At 38.2% G+C, this 19,534-nt stretch overlaps 3 protein-coding genes across 3 annotated transcripts in view; all 3 read left to right on the forward strand.

Annotated features, from left to right (window-relative positions):
- Positions 1 to 2,504, forward strand: part of LOC108795625 (zonadhesin-like) — a 13,804-nt gene extending 11,300 nt beyond the window's left edge. The window contains exons 8-9 of the mRNA XM_018566917.1: positions 1,158 to 1,287; positions 2,467 to 2,504. Coding sequence (XP_018422419.1) covers positions 1,158 to 1,287; positions 2,467 to 2,504 — 168 coding nt within the window. The remainder of the gene's footprint in view (positions 1 to 1,157; positions 1,288 to 2,466) is intronic.
- A 646-nt stretch (positions 2,505 to 3,150) lies between these two features.
- On the forward strand, positions 3,151 to 6,491 carry LOC108795634 (zonadhesin-like). The gene is made up of 6 exons (XM_018566928.1): positions 3,151 to 3,247; positions 4,487 to 4,655; positions 5,301 to 5,477; positions 5,740 to 5,870; positions 6,018 to 6,217; positions 6,465 to 6,491. Exons 1-6 carry the CDS (start codon positions 3,151 to 3,153, stop codon positions 6,489 to 6,491), a joined length of 801 nt encoding a protein of 266 aa, XP_018422430.1.
- Positions 6,492 to 6,715: 224 nt separating this feature from the next.
- LOC108795644 (zonadhesin-like) lies at positions 6,716 to 8,721 on the forward strand. The gene is made up of 5 exons (XM_018566937.1): positions 6,716 to 6,805; positions 6,953 to 7,152; positions 7,551 to 7,689; positions 7,882 to 8,019; positions 8,585 to 8,721. The coding sequence occupies exons 2-5, from the start codon at positions 6,991 to 6,993 to the stop codon at positions 8,719 to 8,721; spliced, it is 576 nt and encodes a 191-aa protein (XP_018422439.1). The 5' UTR covers positions 6,716 to 6,805; positions 6,953 to 6,990.
- The last annotated feature ends 10,813 nt before the right edge of the window (positions 8,722 to 19,534 follow it).

The following is a 19,534-nucleotide window of genomic DNA, read 5'->3' on the forward strand; positions in this document are numbered from 1 at the left end:
TGGTTTTTTTTTCCCACTCTATTTTAAAAAAATCTGCACCGTTTTTTGTGATTATAGGCTGGTGAGTGAGCAAAAATATTGTTAATAATAATAACAATTAAAAAAAAATATGAGTTGCGATATTAAACAGACGCCACCTTCATGTATCAATTTTGTCAGTGACACCTCCAGCTTGCATGTAATCATTATGTCATAAATGAGTTGGTGATCACATACTTGGGAAACACTCTGATTGGTTCATGATTATTAGTGGGAACCGTAGCTGTGAGAGACAGCTGGGTTTAAGAAACATGCAAAGTGTTGGCCTTTAGCTCTCATAAAGAGGATATTTATTAACCAGTTGACATCCGCGGTGTTAAACCCCCTTCCCATCCAGGCCATTTTTCAGTATTCAGCGCTGCGGTACTTTGACTGACATTTATTCCGTCATGCAGCGCTGTACTGAAATGAATTTTATACCCTTTTTTGGGGACAGATAGAGCTTTCTTTTGGTGGTATTTATTCACCACTGGGGGTTTTATTTTTTTACTATATTAAGGAAAAATTACCGAAATAAAAAAAAAAAAAAGTGCCGTCCGTCCGTTTTTTTACTACGGGCGGACGGCAAGAGGTTAAAATATGCACAGAAAGGGGCATCTTTATGAGAAATGTTAATACAGGGCTTATTGTTTGGAAGGAATTGATCATTACATATTGTTGAGGCAACACAATATTTGATGGGTAATTTGGGCGTATTTTCACTTCCCAGTAAACCTGTGCTCAGGTCATACACCAAATTAAGTGTAGAAGAGGTCTGCCTGGAAATGCATTGCCCTCCCTATAAAAGTATTTCCAGACAACTAATGTGCTCACAGCACAACATACATATTTATTTTTAAAAGAAAGCCTAACAACAAGCTAAAAGGCTGCATACAAACCTTTCACAGAAATTAATTGTGTCTGTGGTACACATGTGGTACACATGCATGTTTTTGAAAATGGTGTGGGGGCACTACAGAAGTCACAGATAAGAGATCACAAACTCTATATGCCTTACTGCAGTGCTAATATATTTATACATGAATTTTTATGTTATTAACACTGTTAAAACATTCATATTTGGATATTTTGTGTAATAAATTGTTACATTATAGTAATATATTTGCACTGCTTTGTAGCTGAATGGAGTGAGAACAGTCCCTCCTGTCCGTCCACATGAAGGAATAAACATCTACCAGATGCCAACTAGAATCTTCCTGGAAACTGATTTTGGTCTTTCTGTTAGCTTTGATGGCAATGAAAATGCAGGTACTATGAATACAACACAATATGTATATTCTAATCTAACTTTGAAGATCTATCTATATCTCTATATTGGTCACCCCAATAACCAAAAAACCCTCACTGGACCCCACTAACCTTAACAATCTCAGACCAACCTCCTTACTCCCATTCACCTCCAAACTCCTAGAAAGCCTAAAATAGAACCACCGCTGCCGCACCCAACACTCCACTGAGACCGTCCTCCTAAAACTCACTAATGACTTACTAACTGCAAAAAACAACAGCCACTACTCCTTACTCTTGCTATTAGACTTTTCTGCTGCTTTTGACACAGTTGAAAACCTGCTGCTCCTAAAAAAACTCCACTTGCTTTACCTACAAGTCTCTTCTCCTCCTACCTATCCAAGCGCTCTTTTAGTGTCATCTACAAATCTAACTCCACCCCTCCTCTTCCTCTTTCTGTATGGGTCCCCCAAGGCTCTGCACTTAAAGCCCTTTTCTTCTCTATCTACACCTCCTCCCTTGGTAAGTTAATTGGTCAGTTGATAACCTCAAATACCATCCCTATACCGTTGACACTCAAATTTATCTCTCCACTCCACATCTCACCCCCTCAGTGTCCTTGCGTATCACTAATTTACTAACTGACATATCAATCACAACACTTCTTAAAACTCAATCTTTCAAAAACTGAGCTCATGTTATTTCCTCCTGCCCATGCACCTTCCCCCAACTTTTCCATTGATATTGATAACACAGCTATCCCCTCTTCAGTCTATCATGAATGCTGCTGCCAGACTCGTCCACCTAACCAACTGCTCAGTGTCTGCAACCCCCCTGCCAATCTCTGCACTGGCTTCCAATCACCCAAAAGAAAAAATTCAAAATATTAACAGCCACTTACAAAGCCATCCACAATTCTGCCCCGGCTATATCTCCAACCTCGTCTCAAAGTTTCACCGTAACAGCCCCCTCTGCTCTTGCAAACACCCCTTGCACTCTAGCTCCCTTGTCAACTCCTCCCATGCTCGCCTCCAGGACTTCTCTATAGTCTCTCCCATCCTCTGGAACTCCTTACCCCAACCTGACCATCTATCTCCTACTCTGACTGCCTTTAGGCGATCCCTAAAGACTCATCTCTTCAGGGAAGCCTATCCCACCTCATGCTAAACCTTGCATGTATCACTTGTCCCTTCCTTTCAGTTTGTAAGTTCTCAAGGGCCCTTACCATCTTGTCTTGAATTGTATTGTAATGTCTTCCTTTCATTGTAAAGTGCTGTGCAAACTGTATCTATCTATCTATCTATCTATCTATCTATCTATCTATCTATCTGTCTGTCTGTCTGTCTGTCTATCCATCTATCATCTCTTTCTTTGAATAATGTATCTGCTTATTTATTTAGCTGATCTGCTTCCCCCTTACCCCTTATCAGGACAACATAAGGGGGAGCACTCACAGCACATATAGAGTATATAAAGTAGTTATGTAAAGTTGGATGGGGCAATTAAATTCTCCAAGTCGGATATTTATAATATGGCAGCATTTGCTTTTAACTTTTGCATTTGCACTAGTTTAAAAAAACCGTTAATACATCTTTTACCATCTTACTAAAATGTGCCATGACTACACACTGTGGGAAGTCCATGGTCAGAATCATTTGTATCATACTACAAGCTAAAAACATACTTGTAAATAATTTAGCTTCTGACCACATTAGTATTTGGATGATGTATATAGTTCAGTGCGCCTTGCACAACTCTGCATGGTTTCTTGGCACAACATAGATAAAAAGAATCACAATCATTTTCTTTAAAAAAGCTGATATCAATAGTAGACGTATATAAAGTAAAGTTTGAAAAGTAACTTCTTGCATGTGAACTGAAAATATGAAGCTAGGTCACCATAGGGACTGGATGCAGAAAGAGAACTCTGCCCATACGTCACCTTGGTTTGAAACATTTCTTCTGGCTGAGTCAGTGGAAGGTACTAGGATGGTGTGGTCCAAACCCTGCAGACTACACTAAAGCCAGTACAAGCTAAAGAAGCAAAGATTTATACATTACTATACTAATACTACACCATAAATGCACAATGATCTATAGAGTTATTTCTTAGAAATAGCAGGAGCATAAAAAACATCATGGTCTAAAGCATTGCTGAGGGCCAAATGTCAGAGGAGGAAGTCAGCCAAGAGTAGGGGTCAAAACTGTTTAAACAGACCAAGACTAAAAAATACATGATATACAAATAGAACGGGGACTAATGCTTAAGTCACAAGTTGGTGGTAATGGCTTACCATTAGTGGGCAGGGCCTGATAATACATAGTTGTGCGGCTGATAGAAGCAACCCAACAGCTAGTGCTAGAGCAAAAGCTTACCAAGAAAGTTAATAGACACTCAAGGCGGGAAGCAAACAGACACCAGGTATAAAATCAGTAACAATGCATAACAGGAGCAAGTGAACAACTTAGGCTTGAATAGGGGGTTAGCAGGAGAGCGTACTGGCTAAACATAAGCAAGGCATGGGGAATAGAAAACAACACAGGAGCTGAATACATAAAAAAATAGTCATGATTAGAAGCATATGTTTCATCCAGTGTTAAAAGGAGACCCCTTGATAGACAGGAACAGGAACAGTGGAAACACCACACAGGTGGTAGTGGGACAGAACAGGGTGAAATGATGAATAGGAGACATACAATAAACAGCAAGTAGAAAGCATAGCGGTGCATGAAGAAAGAATAGTGCACAACATCCAAACAATCCATATTCATTTATAGCTTGCAGCGTTATGATTTTGTTTCATGGCATACATTAAACCAGTATTTACTGGTTTAATGGATGTTTCTGGAGTGAACATCCCAATGTTCCCTCCAGGAACAGATACCTCCAAAGTGTTTCTAGAAGCAACAGTTTGATGTAGATACAGCTGCAATCACAAGGCCTGTTAAGGTAAAAAGTGAAAAATTACAAATAAGGTTTGTTATCATTGAGGTGTGTTCTTTGTACTTGTTGGGATGGGAGCACATGTATGGTTCAGAATTCATTAGATTAGGACCATGTGTGGATCAATTTTTGCAAAAAAATGTTTTAAAGTATGTCAATTTAGATTATAGTACATTTAAAGAGACAGGAAATGTATGTAACAGTAATGCAGCTTAAAATATTTGTTGGCAATTAAACTAACCAATTTTACATTTGTTTTGCTATTTGTTTTTAAAGAAATTACTGTGCCAAACACCCACAGAAATTTGCTTGAAGGGCTTTGTGGCAACTTTGACGGGCAAAGCTCAAATGACTTTACCAGTCCTGATGGCAGTCTGATTAGAGATGTAGAGCCATTTGGTGAAAGCTGGAATGTTAAATCACTCAGTAGAGCTACTAGGGTCAGGTATGTCATACTTGTGGAGTTGTTCCCCACTTTTGAAACTAAAGGCAGAGACCCAATTATGTTGTGGTTTAATTTCCTTTTATATTTCTCAAAAGAATAAAGATGTGTTTGTATTATTTAGAACAACCTTGTTTTATTGTAATGGATAATGAGTATGTTGATGCTTTTACAATAAAAAGAAACAACATATTTCTGCATATAAATTATATTGTAACTATTCTTGTTTCTTGTATTCACATTGATTCACAAAGAGTAGCCTTTTTTTGTTTAAATATGAAATGTATTTTAGGAGGAAATAAACTCCTAAGATATAAAATTGCCAGAAGGTAGAATATTTTGGCATAAGAGACATGCAAGGTCTTCTTTGCCAAAATACTTATTTCTCTTTCTTCTAGCAATTTTTTTATTATGTGTATACTACCGGTGGCACTTCCTGGTCATGCCTAGACAGGCAATGCAGCTCCACTGTGATAGCACCGAATGATGGATAATAAGCTTTTTTAACATATCTCACACAAACTGTTAACAGATTTGAAGCCACTGTCTAAAATTTAAAAAAAAAAATTTTTTTGAGAAAAAGTCTTCTTTTACCATTTGCCACGTTTTATCTTGTGAATTAATACTGCAAACTTATATTCTCTGCAGACGTGCTGCTGTGATGCCATTTGAAGAAGATATCCCATTAAACACAGGAGACAATTTTGCCTGTTCAGCATCTGGTCTGAACTTTGTTAACAGCTCTTCATTCTGTGGAGTTATGAGAGACCCGCTTGGACCATTTAGATATTGTAACAATTTTGTACCACCAGATGATTTCATTGAGTAAGTACTGTTTATGTATGTGCAGTATATGTTTAAAAAAATATTACCTTTAAAAATGGTCAATTTACATTATTTAATAGCTTTTTGTGAGAGATATTAAGTTTAAATGGCTTGAGTTGTCATTTAGTCAGACATGAAACTCCATTCAAAGTTGGATGGTATTATTAGAATGCAACTCGTGGTATGATATCTAAAATTGCTTCTGATAGGCAGAATATTGTTTGTGTCCATCACTGATCATTTTATGCAATTCAATTTAAAGGGACTGCCTCTTTGACACATGCGCTGAGTTCCAAAGCAAAGAGTTATTATGTATTAACCTTGAGCAGTACGCATATGCCTGCCAGCAAAACGAAAGCACTGTTGATGGCTGGAGAGATTGGACTGGCTGTGGTAAGCTTTTTGTAATTAAACTGTGTTAGTATTTCTCCTATAATGTAGAAAACTGTGGAGTATTATAAACACTCCGCAGTTTTCTACTACACGTGATGTAATAAACACTTCTCAGATTAATATGAATCCTATATTTTTTTCAAACAGCTTTGACCTGCCCTGCTAACAGTGTTTACAAAGACTGCATGAGTGCCTGTCCTGCATCCTGCAGCAACATGGCATCAGAGTCTGAATGTGAGGCGCCGTGCACTGAAGGATGCCAGTGTGAGCCTGGGTACATACTCAGTGGATATGACTGTGTGCCGTACAAAGATTGTGGCTGTACTTACCTCAATAAATATTACAAGGTAATAACACTTATAATTAGATTAAGCATATTTAAATAACATTGCTATTTAAAAGTGCAGTGATTTAATTGGCTCAATTTAGATTTATTAAAGCTAAACATAGATCCTTGTATATAATGCAATCAGTTTTGGCAAGATAGTATAAGCATGTTGCATTAACATCAGTGTATTTTCCTGTGTATTTTTGTTTGTAACTATTTAGCAGCCGTTCACTAAAATTCTAAAATAATTCTTGTAATTTAAATAGTTTCCCTACAAACAGCATCCTCAATAGTCAACTTGAAGCTTAAAATCTATCGTCTTATTTAAAAACATCATTTAGTCAGACATGAAACTCCATTCAAAGTTGGATGGTATTATTAGAATGCAACTCGTGGTATGATATCTAAAATTGCTTCTGATAGGCAGAATATTGTTTGTGTCCATCACTGATCATTTTATGCAATTCAATTTAAAGGGACTGCCTCTTTGACACATGCGCTGAGTTCCAAAGCAAAGAGTTATTATGTATTAACCTTGAGCAGTACGCATATGCCTGCCAGCAAAACGAAAGCACTGTTGATGGCTGGAGAGATTGGACTGGCTGTGGTAAGCTTTTTGTAATTAAACTGTGTTAGTATTTCTCCTATAATGTAGAAAACTGTGGAGTATTATAAACACTCCGCAGTTTTCTACTACACGTGATGTAATAAACACTTCTCAGATTAATATGAATCCTATATTTTTTTCAAACAGCTTTGACCTGCCCTGCTAACAGTGTTTACAAAGACTGCATGAGTGCCTGTCCTGCATCCTGCAGCAACATGGCATCAGAGTCTGAATGTGAGGCGCCGTGCACTGAAGGATGCCAGTGTGAGCCTGGGTACATACTCAGTGGATATGACTGTGTGCCGTACAAAGATTGTGGCTGTACTTACCTCAATAAATATTACAAGGTAATAACACTTATAATTAGATTAAGCATATTTAAATAACATTGCTATTTAAAAGTGCAGTGATTTAATTGGCTCAATTTAGATTTATTAAAGCTAAACATAGATCCTTGTATATAATGCAATCAGTTTTGGCAAGATAGTATAAGCATGTTGCATTAACATCAGTGTATTTTCCTGTGTATTTTTGTTTGTAACTATTTAGCAGCCGTTCACTAAAATTCTAAAATAATTCTTGTAATTTAAATAGTTTCCCTACAAACAGCATCCTCAATAGTCAACTTGAAGCTTAAAATCTATCGTCTTATTTAAAAACTAATGGCTAGGGCAGGGCTATTATTACTTTAGTATAAATAAGTTTAGTATTTTACCCTGCCTAATATTTGTGCACTTTCTTGCAGACCGGAGATAACTTCATCACAGATGATTGTTCACAGAGCTGCACTTGCACAGATAGCTCATCTGTAGTTTGTGATGCCATGCAGTGTAAAGCTGGGGAGGAATGTACTACAGCCAGTCAGATTCGTGGATGCTATATTCGTAAGTGGGCCTACATACCTTTGAAAGGAATTAGAAATTAAAAATAGGCCTTTAATTACATGTTTGTAAAACAATGACACAATGACTGCATGTTTTAGAAGAACCATAAGCTACAGACCTCTAGGAAATAATATTTAAAATGTATTGTATGGAAACTTTCATTTATAATATTGTATATTGTAAATCCTACAGCAAGCCCATGTCTGGAGAACACTTGTGAGAATGGTGGTACCTGTGAGGAATTGCCAGGAACAGACAATACTACCAATGGTATGCGCTGTATATGCCCCAACAGCCATAAAGGACCCTTCTGTGAGGAGGAGAATGAAAGTAAGTGACTAGTTAACTACAAATACCAGAAATATATACAGTACATCTTTTAGCAATTGTTAGGATTGTGACAGTAGTTTTGTCCCTTTTATGAAATAAGATCATAGCTTTCATTTTCCTGGAATAAATATGTTTCTATCGGTATGTGACATGGATGACATGGGTGAAATAAGGTTGAATGTCAAATAAAGTGATGGCCAGAACAATTCTGCACTGTGGCAAGAATAATTATTGGCATTTATTTCATAACATAGCACAAAGTGCAGTAATGTACAATAACCTATAACAACCAATCAGAGCTCAGCTTTCAATAGCCTGGCATAATTAGACTGATGGTCATGCCTGCACATACTGCACTTTGCACTTTTTAAAGAGATTTAAAATAAACTTGTTGTTTTAGTATTCACAAAATTATAGTTATTTTTGCTGGTATCATTTTATCATCATATACTGTTTATCTAATTTGGTAGAGACATGTAGGTAAATGTCTTGTATTACTTTAAAAATGAATTTGATATTGTTCAAATTGCCCCATTCTGATAAATATTTCCTTTATTTCTTCTAGTTAACAACACAGCTATATACATTGTGATTGGTGTCGTTCTTGGAGTCTTCATCATAACCTTTGTGTTTGTTATTGCTGCATATTGTTGCTTAAAATCTAGGTATGTATATTTTTCTAACAAATGGGAGATTATATAAGCAAATATAGTGTTTACGATACAGATATCATTTTGCCTGCATTTCTAGTTGAGCCAACACTACACAAACTTGCTGATATATTTGGAGAAATTATAAAACCTGTTTATTGGAGCCTAGTCTTACCACAGCTTCTGGTGCTAGTTTATTAACAGTTGCCGCAAGTAGCAGTTCTAACTCTTATACCAAAACAGAGTCAATTACATTCATAAAAAGTGTCCACAACACTCTTTAGAATTCTGTCATGCATGTGCATGACAGAATTCTGAATTCTTCAAGTACCTGTTACCTGTTGGAAACAGGTACATGAATTTGGTGTAAACACTGCCATTGGTGGCGCAGAGGCACACTAAGGCCAGAGTGTCTATACCAGAGCCGACAGGGTTCTTAACAACCAGTGACATTACACGTGGACAGAGCCTGATGGGGATGCCAAGAGACTAATTTCCCATTAGGTCTGTTTGCTGCTGATTGGCAGTAGGCAGTGTTGCTGTGTTAGCAACTAGTGACTCACCCCTGGCCCCAAGTAATGATGTCAGCCAGCATCCCTCACCCCTTTCTTTACATTTGGCTGCTGGCTGGGAAATCTCCCGGCTGCCAGCTAAATGGGGCTGGGGATGCATAATTGTGGCCCTGTGCCCTAGCAACCACTGAATAAGAAGCTGTCACAATAATATCAGATTCCCAGTACATACATGCCTCTCTGAGCACTGGCATCTCCCTATGCACCCAATCAGAGTTGGTCCTAATTTCTTTACAGAATAGAAAACTGGCTGTAATTCTTTTTGAATCTGTTGCAGCCAAAGTGACAAATTCATAAAGGGACCCCTTAAAAAACCACCTGAAAATGTTGTAAAAAAAAACTGGGCAAAAAAACTGGTGCTCTGCCTTTACTGAATGCCCCCAGCAAAGTGAAAATAAAGCATATAATTACAGGTCACACATGAAATTACATTTATGGAGAGGTGATTATTATAATATTTAAATTATGGTTCATTTTAAAGGACCACTTTAGCAAACAAATATTTTATTTCAGTAATTGTATGTGTTAAGACCCGTGATAATTATTTGGTATATTTCACATGCCTTTCTTTGTAGTTTACCCTCACATTTACATGCAGGCCATTTACAACAAAAGTGAAAGTTACAGGGGTATGGACAATCTATAACACTCTATGGGGTGTTTACATCGTTCATCTTTTATTCATATGGCTTAAATCTTTTTTTTTTTCACTTTTAAAAAGAAATGAATGCTGATACTGTAATTGCTTAAAATGTGTTATCTAGAGTTAGACTTTTTTCCCTGACATAAAATCCATCCAAAACTATGACAAAAACTATACTAACTATAACTATAACAAAAATGTCCACACAGTGTGACAACAGTGCAATGATTTCACTAGAGAGTAAACAGTGTCACCCTCCTGAAAGAAGTTAAAAATCAACAGATCAACTGACAGCGTCAAAACCTACTAGTACATTACAGGGGCTGCTCAGATAAACAGTTAATGTTGCTTTGCTGCAATTGACAGATTGCATTATACACGTCCTTTGACCTTTGACCACAGTTCTACTTAATAATTTGATATGTGCTTTCCTTTACAGAAAAAAGAAGAGTGGGATTTTAGAGTCATCTGATTCCGGTGAAAGTGGAGACAACTCAAATTCCGAATCTATACGTTTTTCATATAATGAGCCAGAGTACCAGATGAACATGGCATTTAATGACAATTTAAGGCAAGAACCTGACAATGAAAGGGAATTCAAGACAAGTGACGATGGTAAAATGCAGGAGGAAAATTACAAGACAATAGGTCAAGTCAATTTGGCATACAATGACAATACAAATGACAGTGACAAACTTGAAAAGGGCACCAAGGAAAACATCAACATGAAGGCAGTCAGTAAGGAGTCAGGGGGCCAGGTTAATCTAGCTTTTGAGGACGATGCATACATAAATGAAACTGATAACTTGACCATATTTTAATTAAATAAATTATTATTTCAAACTATTGCTTTTTGATTCTATATCTTGCCCTATATGCTAACAAATGCTCTGAAATTATTTGATCTTATTGGCAGATTTCCAAAACATGGTAGATTATATATTTTTTTACACATGTATAATTTATAACATATTCCATGCATTTGAAATGATACTCTTTGTAAAAATATAACATGTTGGATAACTATAGAACCTGCTCAATAAAATTATTCTTATGCATTTAAATGGATGTAAGTGTAATTGTATTGCACCACAAAAAGGATGACAGGAAGGCGCTGGGGCAAAATAAAGGAATTATAGGAAGGTATAGGCAGAAACTACTGATACTATTCCAGAAACTAAACAGTATTCAGCAGAAAAAAAACATTTTCAACAGTTATACCAAAACTAGCATTTAAAGTGAACAAATAGTAAACACATATTTTTAGGCAAGACCCCATAGACCAGGGCTCAAAATGTCAGGTCCTGAGCTACTAGCCAGGCCTTCAAAGTTACTCGCCACCAGTTGCCCTTCATAACACAAACAAACACACACAGGGCACAATGCGCACACAGCACAACACACATACAGCCACAGCACAACGCACAGAGCATTACACATACACATTTCATCTGAAATACATTTTTTGTATTCGCACATGTCTAATAATATGCGTGTGAGGGGGGGGGGCAATGGGGCTAGTTTTTACTTTTATTTCAGCAGCCTCAGCACTCAGTGAATGGGAAGCACTCAGTACAGTGGCTTCCCATTCATTCAGACACTGATAGTAAAATATTTACTATCAATAGTTTCTGAATGGGGAGGAACCTCTGTACTGAGTGCTACTCCCCATTGAGGAAATCCAGAATGAACAGGCTGTAATGTAAATCACAGCCTGTTCATTCATAACTGGGGACACATAGCACTATGTGTCCCCAGTTACTTACAAACACTGGAGTGATCAGACGATCGCTCCAGTGTTTGTCCTGCTCACACGGAGGATCAATTATATTTACAGATCCCCGCTCTGCCACGCACAGAGCCGATGTCATCCTGAAACTGACAGGATGACAGCGGCTCTGATCTCCTCCCCGCTCGGCCATCCTGACAGCTGTGAGCACGGCTTCTCTCCCCCTTGGGGTGGCTTCTCTCCTCGCGGCTTCTCTCCCGCTCGGCCATCCTGACAGCAGGCAGCACTCCCTCCTGCGACCCCGGACGGACAGACGAGGGAGCGCTGTCATCATGTCGGTGAGGAGGAGAGAAGCCGCCCCGAGGAGTGCCTGACTCAATGGCTTAATTTCCACTCGCCCCCACGCAATTTTCACTCGCAATTTGCGAGGGGGGCGAGTGGAAATTTTGAGCCCTGCCATAGACTATTTAGTATTAGAATCTGTTTAATTGCCCATCACACATAAAATACTTTGGGGACTATAGTGGTAAAGTCTGCACCTTCCTGTCTGGAAATAAAAGCATACCTTAAGTAAAAACACTGTAGTAGTGTTTAGAGGGTCAGTTCACTCAAAGTTGCTGTTTGAACATTTATTAGAGTTGAAGTAGACTTATACTTAAAATTCTAAAGAATAATTTGATCTGACATAGCACATATATACACAAATCCTGTATAAAGGCAGCAAAGCACTACCACACATGTGACAGTGCCAAGGTCCAAACATACCCCTTCCCATTCCCTGCATCTCATTACTGGATTACATTGGGAATGGTCTAGGGATAGGAAGAGCTCTTTCCCAGAAACACTGTGCATTGTATGAAAAAATGGGCCTTGACAAGGGAGCAGCTACAGAATACCAACTGTAAGCACCAGCATCTGCCCTGTCATATCCAATAGTGATTGGATTAAGGTGACTGGGTTACCTGTGGGGCTATTAATGCTGGGGTGTGTTCCTGACAATAATTTGAGCTTAAGAAACAACTTGGATGAGTAGTGAACAGTCTCCTTCATTACAGAGCGAGTCCAGCTAAATGTTATCACTTAGTAAAGTAGATTTGAAGACCACCTTTCATTTTTATTCAAGGAACTAAAAACCTATACAAATCCCTGGGGTTGATATGGGAAGCTGTGTTATCTTGAAATTAAATACATCTCATCTCTACTTTCCTCCAGAGCCAACAGATCCTGCGGCAGCTTTGAGCCACTACTTCAGTTCTAAGAAAGATTAGGAACATATCCCAGTACTACAAGAAAGAGATGCTAGACTGTCCATAACAGTAAAAAAAAAAGTTAAACAAATGTTTTTAGATTGCTTGATAAATGTCAGGGAGCAGGTGACTTGGGCATTGATTTCTAAAGTAAACCCACACAGACCAGCATCTGTGTTTTACTCTCACCGCCTATTGGAACATACACTGTGGGTTACTAGAACTCTGCAAAACTGGGCTGAGTCTAAAGACAAACAACACAGACATTTCAAGAGTGCTATGAAAGTTTGTGACTACCCAGAGTGGGTTTTCATAAAAACATGCAAAAGATCCAGCAAGAAGAATTGGGCCGCTGAAGAGAGGGGTGGAGTGAAACCTATGGAGTAAGATAGTCATCCTGTATGGTGCTAGAGTGTCGAAAAACTCAAAAGGACTTTTACCACACATTGCATCCATGAGTCTTTCAAGCCCAGCTTCTGAGACAGAAGCTTGTACATCCAAGAAAACCTAATGCCAAAGATTATGCAAAGTAAATTGGTATATGCAGTGCAGTGTAGCGAGGAATGCAAAGTTTGGGGTTCAGACTAAAATATGATTCAGCCCTTACTGCCTGTTTGCATATTTGCAAACAGGCATTTGCTGCAGTAGATCCTACAAATCCTACAGGTGTGCCAATTCACAGGAAGGTTTACCGCATCCCTTAAACTTGTCATTTAAAGACATTTTTAATTTCTAATTTACTCCAGGGATTATTCAACTTTTTATTTTTTGCATTATCCTTAAGGGCATTGCCCAGCTCCAGGTGCCCTTTGTTTTATAATCCCTTGTCTATTAGCTTCAATGTGATTCGGATTGGCATTTGAACTTCAGCTAGTTCAGCAAACGCCCTGCGAATCAAACCCAGGTACATTTGGCTCATCCCTAATACTGAGCATATGTGTAAATAAAAGGACGGAAAAAGGTATATCAGTCAATTTAAATGTATACATTTAGATTAATGAGTCTATGGATCTGGAGATCCATATTCCTTTTTTATATATTTTCTGGATCTCTAAATTAAACACATTGCTCCCTGATGGTCTAAATGAGGCTATAGAGACCTTCTCACACTCTCTTCAGCACACAAAATTCCAGGTAAATCAAACTGCTTCATTCCTTGTTTGTCTTGCTTAATAGTAGGATTTATTGTGAAAATGTACAGGCATACACAGATTAAACAAACATTAAAGAAGTAACCACTATTCCTGTTAGTATAATTTAAGCTCTGCTCACTTTTTACCACAATACCTTTCACTTCTCCTAATTCAGTATTTTGTCACTTTTTATTCCCAAAATCTCCTTACAGCCCCAATCATTGATGGGATGCACTTACTTCTTGATCCCACATGTCAATATCTATTTTCCCCCTTCCCTCACTTAATGTTTCTCGCTTTCAATTATCACTATTTATTTGTTTTCCCACCTGGTCAATTTAGGATCCATACTTTTTATAATCACAGTTTATGCTTTCATGTTGCAGGTAATCTCATTATCTGTTCACTCTCTATTTACACTAATTTCCAACCATTCCCATTCTGTCTATTGCACTGAACAGCCATGCAAATTTTTTTTATGATGTGCCATATGAATTTTATGAATCTCTACTTTTACTTTAGTCCTGATGAAGAGGGAGCACCTAAGCCTCCAAAATATGTTGGCTATTCTACATTACCAGTGGTCTGGCACTTTCATCAGACTTTTGGCATGTGGGTCAGGACAGATCTGTCAGTGTTGCAGAGTTAGACATAAATGATAGACTCACATGGGTCAGCAAAGCGCTGATAGGGAAGTATGAATAGGCACATGGCGTTGGTTTTTGTTGTGAGAAATAAGAATGAATAACTTGCAGGTTGGAAAATATTCAGTGTTCAGGTGGCTGAGTGAGGCCCATGGCTTAAGTGGCCTGTTTACAAATTTAACCCTGAGGGTAAACCCACCTCTGGGATCATCATATTAGAAACTAGTGAAACCAGTTGCTAATTCAGCCAACAATACTCCAGCTAGAGCAGAAATATTAGTTTTGTATTGATGATTCAATGTGAAACCTACTGCTGCAAAGCTTTCACTTATTTTGGTGGCAAAAAAACCCTTTTTACAATTTCTAATGATATCCCTTTTAACATTTTTGATTCAGTGAGTACAATAACCTCAAAAGTAAATTTGCTGGTCTCCATAATCAGCAAGCAGAATAATTTTATGTTCATAAATGTCCTTCTGTAAGATAATTAGGGTCAGGTGGAGCTCTGCTGTATCTATGCTCATCCCCCTTACGGACAGTTATGCATACTAGATGTAAAGTACCCTTGAATTCATAACAGGGGGTTTCAATCCTCAGGATTAGGGGGGAAAGGGTCCTATATACTGACATGACTTGCAACCTCATGCATTAAGTGGCCAGAGCTCAAAGTCCCTGATCCCACTCTGCATTAAGGATATTTCAGGAGCACCCCCTTACATGTCCACAATTATGTACACTCCTTAACATATACAAAGTTGTTTATAATTGTTATGGTTTAGAAACACACTAAAATAATAAAAAATATGATTACCAGTTGGCCGCCTATTAGATAACAACAGGAAATATGCTCCAAATAACATAAGCATTGGAAAATGCTGAATTGAAATATAAATAAAAAGCAAACAAAATGAATGTGTTATGATGATAAGTGACATATGCAAAGAAATGCAGATATAATCCCTGACACATACTGTATATAAGAAAAAAATACATAAAATGATTGGAAATATGCTGTGTACAAATATACTCTCTGTTCTACAAAAGTGAAGACCTGCTAGTAAAGGAACACTGACTATATTCACAAATATAAACTTGGAACTGCCATAAGTGAACAATAATGGAAACAAATGAGTTCTTACAAAATGTGAAAGCTGTATATATCTCTGAGGCTTGTTTAGCACATGTAACCTATATCTACTACTAAGAGATGGGATGAAGGAGAAAGCATATTTTCAGGACAGTCACAAAATGAAAAGTTTCTGTGCATATTTTAAGTCCAAATTCAGACTTACCCCACCTGACACCCAGTGCTCCTCCTTTCTCCTGGAGTCCCCTTCCCTGTATTTTTTTGCTTATTTGATATACACCTACCTTTTTCAGATGGCTTTAGGCCAGTCACATTATGCACAGGGTCATATTCCTCTTTGGATCTTCTACTGATGGTGAGCAGTCCCCAATGATGCAGAAAGCGGGACTGGCATGATGATATCAACAGAGCTCTCTACATCATTACACTACACTAAATAACAATGGGAGTCATTTAGCTTGAAAACTAAGGACATCTAATGGAATTGCTATGGGGGAAAGATTGAAGAGGAGGGGAGTTGCTTTAAAAAAATCCTTGCTGGGGAGTTATTTACAAAAAAAATGCTCAGCATTAGAAAAAAATCTGTCTGGGCAAAGCTGAACTTGTTGACTAGATTTTTGTCTCAGAATTTGTCTTAGAATTTTTGTACTTAGTAGAGTATATAAGTGTGCACTCGGTCGTAATTCATAAAACTCTTAAATAAAACACAGGGCTGGTTTTGATCTTTTCAATTACAAAATGACAATCTAGGAAGGTCGAAATAATTAAGAAAAACAATGTGGATCATGTGTATTTCTCATATCTGTACTGCTGTTGGGCTATTCCAGCCCATATTTCACTCTGCATTTGAAATAAGTCCATTCAAACATGTGAAGCGGCGATATCACCCAACAAGTAAACAGCTTCCTGATGAAGTCAATTAGACGTAGTGCGTAGAAGAGTAAGTGACGTCAGAACGCCTGGAGAGAAAGAGGAGGACAGATCTGACATCCAGGAATGCGATTCTGATACGCGATTTTATTAGTTTTTATGTGAGTGTATTTTTTTAATAAAATCTTTTTATGCATACGGGGTGCGCTATGATTTCCACTTCTGTCTTTGAGAGATCTTTTTGAGATGAAGTTGGGCTGTCGGTAGAGGAGAAAAACGTTACGATCAGGATTGGTCTCATCGGAAGGAAGGAAGATCACAGCTTCAAATAGTGTGATGAAGGAGTTTTACCCTATAAGAAGCGCTTTGAGACCAAAGGGTTTAAACATGGAGGTGAGAGGCTTATTTATCAGAGCACTTCAGCAAAAAATACACACACGAAATTACAAGAGTGGGCAGAGTGACGCACAACACTTTTTTTTGAGAGAGAGCTGCCTGCGTTACATTAATTTATGGACACTTTCAGGGTCATTCACTAAAGGGATAAGAGTTTGGAGAAGGCAGGAGAAGGGAACAATCTAGGACAACATAGCTGAACTGGAAAGTGAGCTGCATTGGAGAACTATTCCAAATCAGCTATTTTGGCCTAGATTATTCACTTCTCCTGCCTTCTCCAAACTCTTCACCCTTTAGTGAATAACCCTGTTTGTTTCAATCATGTGTTTTACACACTGACACAGGACGTTTGCTACAATCTGAATAGCACAACATACCAAAGTTGAGTTGCTGATCAAGTTCATCCTATCATGTTGATGGCATATCCCAATGGAGATGGCTTCTTCCAACAAGACAATGTGCCATGCCACGGTGCTCGTATTGTGCAGGAGTGGTTTCAAGAACATGAGGGAGAATTTACCTTGCTTAGGTGGCCCCCACAATCACCAGATCTCAATCCAATTGAGCATTTGTGGGACGAAGTTGAAAGAGCCATCAGGCAGCTGGTTCCACAACTATCAAATCTCACAGAACTGGAAAGTGCTATTCATCAGGCATGGTGTCAGATTCCCCGCATCACCTTTCAACATCTCGTGGAGTCAATGCCAAGAAGAATCGCCGCAGTATTGAAGGCAAAAGGTGGCCCAACGAAGTACTGATGGGGTGGTCATAATAATCAGCCAATCAGTGTATATATATATATTATTTTTTTCTTACAAAAGTATTGTTCACTATAATATTTGGTTTTTAAACATATTTGTTTACTTGTTGGGTTATAGTGCCACTTCACATGTTTGCAGCTGTAAGGAGAAACGCCCAGTTTTCTTAGAATAATCGAGCACAGTAGTCCCTGTAGATAATTTGAAATAAGTTGTTTGAATTAAACTAAAAAGAAAAAAGAGAGCATTTTACATTAGACATTGCATCCTCACAAAGGTATTATGTTATTTTTTATATTGGATATAGTCAGTATACTCTCACAAGCCACAACAGAAAAATTATTGGGGTTTGTAAAGTCTCTTATTTTTTGCCCTCACATGGCTGTTACAATTGTGTGTTCAGAAATCACTTCTTTCCCATTTTGAGAAGAATTTCTGTAGATAGGCTCACTGGAAATCATATCATTGCTCTTTAGAGGAACAGTTTGGATTGCATAGTCGGTCCTGTTCTTCGGAGGCCACTCCGAATCTTTCTGCAGTTTCCTCTGCAGTTTTCTATACTGACTTTTTGATTTGTAGTTAAATATTCTCTTTATCCAGAGCCATAGTTTTCGGTTTTCAATGAACCATTCCTATAGAAAAATCGAAAGAAATTGAGTCAAAGAATTAAATGAGATCCAAATAATTTATGCATTGCCATAACATTTATCCATTGCCATAATATTTCATTTTAAATATTTCAATGAGCAAATTTAGCGTATTCCTTTTACTGAGCTTTTGCATAAATAAAGGATAGAGAAAGGTATACCAACCAGTATGAATTTATAAATGTAGTTAAATGAATCTATGGATCCAGAGATCCATAGATCTTTTTCTAGACTTTCTGGATCTCCAAATTCAACAAATTGCTCCCTCCCAATCAGTGATACACCAGTGGTCTTCATCAAACTCTACAGCTGTATTCAAGTGAGACATTTCTGAATACCTCAAAGAAGATCTCCAGGAAAACTTTTTCTTAACCCTTGCAGAGAGGCTACCCCCAAACTACAAGGGTTACATGCTGCTTTTGACACTGTTGACCACCTGCTGCTCCTCAAAAAACTCCACTCGCTTGGCCTACAAGACTCTGCTCTCTCATGGTTCTCCTCCTACCTAGCTATGCGCTCCTTTAGTGTCACCTACAATTCTAACTCCTCCCCTCCTCTTTCTGTAGTGTTCCCTCAAGGCTCTGTCCTTGGACCCCTTCTCTTCTCCATCTACACCTCCTCTCTTGGTGAGTTATCCTCACATGGATTCCAATACCATCTCTATGCCGATGACACTCACATTTATCTTTCCACTACACAACTCACCCCCTCAGTGTCCTTGCGTGTCACTAATCTACTAACTGATGTCACAGTTGTCACAACATTTCTTAAAACTCAACATTTCAAAAACTGAGCTCTTGATATTTCCACCCACCCGTGCACCTTCCCCCAACATTTCAGTTGAGATTGGTAACACAACTATCAAGCTCTCTCCTCATGCCAACGTCCTAGTTGTCATCCTTGACTCAGACCTCACCTTTCTTCCCCACATCCAATCATTATCCAAATCTTGCCGCCTTCACCTTCGTAACATCTCCAAAATACGCCCCTTCCTCACCAATGAAACCACAAAACTACTCATGCACTCCCTTGTTATCTCTCGTCTTGACTATTGTAACTCCCTCCTCATTGGCCTTCCACTACACAGAATATCCCCTCTTCAGTCTATCATGAATGCAGCTGCCAGACTCATTCACCTT

The sequence above is a fragment of the Nanorana parkeri genome, unplaced genomic scaffold (assembly GCF_000935625.1).
Source record: "Nanorana parkeri isolate BGI_ZX_2015 unplaced genomic scaffold, ASM93562v1 scaffold29, whole genome shotgun sequence".
Lineage (NCBI taxonomy): Eukaryota > Metazoa > Chordata > Amphibia > Anura > Dicroglossidae > Nanorana > Nanorana parkeri.

Coding starts and splice junctions, on each gene's coding strand:
- LOC108795634 (XM_018566928.1), top strand. CDS start 3,151: ATGAAGCTAGGTCACCATAGGGACTGGATGCAGAAAGAGAACTCTGCC. Junction 5,478..5,739: donor CCACCAGATGATTTCATTGA/GTAAGTACTGTT, acceptor TTCAATTTAAAG/GGACTGCCTCTTTGACACAT. Junction 5,871..6,017: donor GAGAGATTGGACTGGCTGTG/GTAAGCTTTTTG, acceptor TTTTTCAAACAG/CTTTGACCTGCCCTGCTAAC.
- LOC108795644 (XM_018566937.1), top strand. CDS start 6,991: ATGAGTGCCTGTCCTGCATCCTGCAGCAACATGGCATCAGAGTCTGAA. Junction 7,153..7,550: donor ACCTCAATAAATATTACAAG/GTAATAACACTT, acceptor ACTTTCTTGCAG/ACCGGAGATAACTTCATCAC. Junction 8,020..8,584: donor CTGTGAGGAGGAGAATGAAA/GTAAGTGACTAG, acceptor TATTTCTTCTAG/TTAACAACACAGCTATATAC.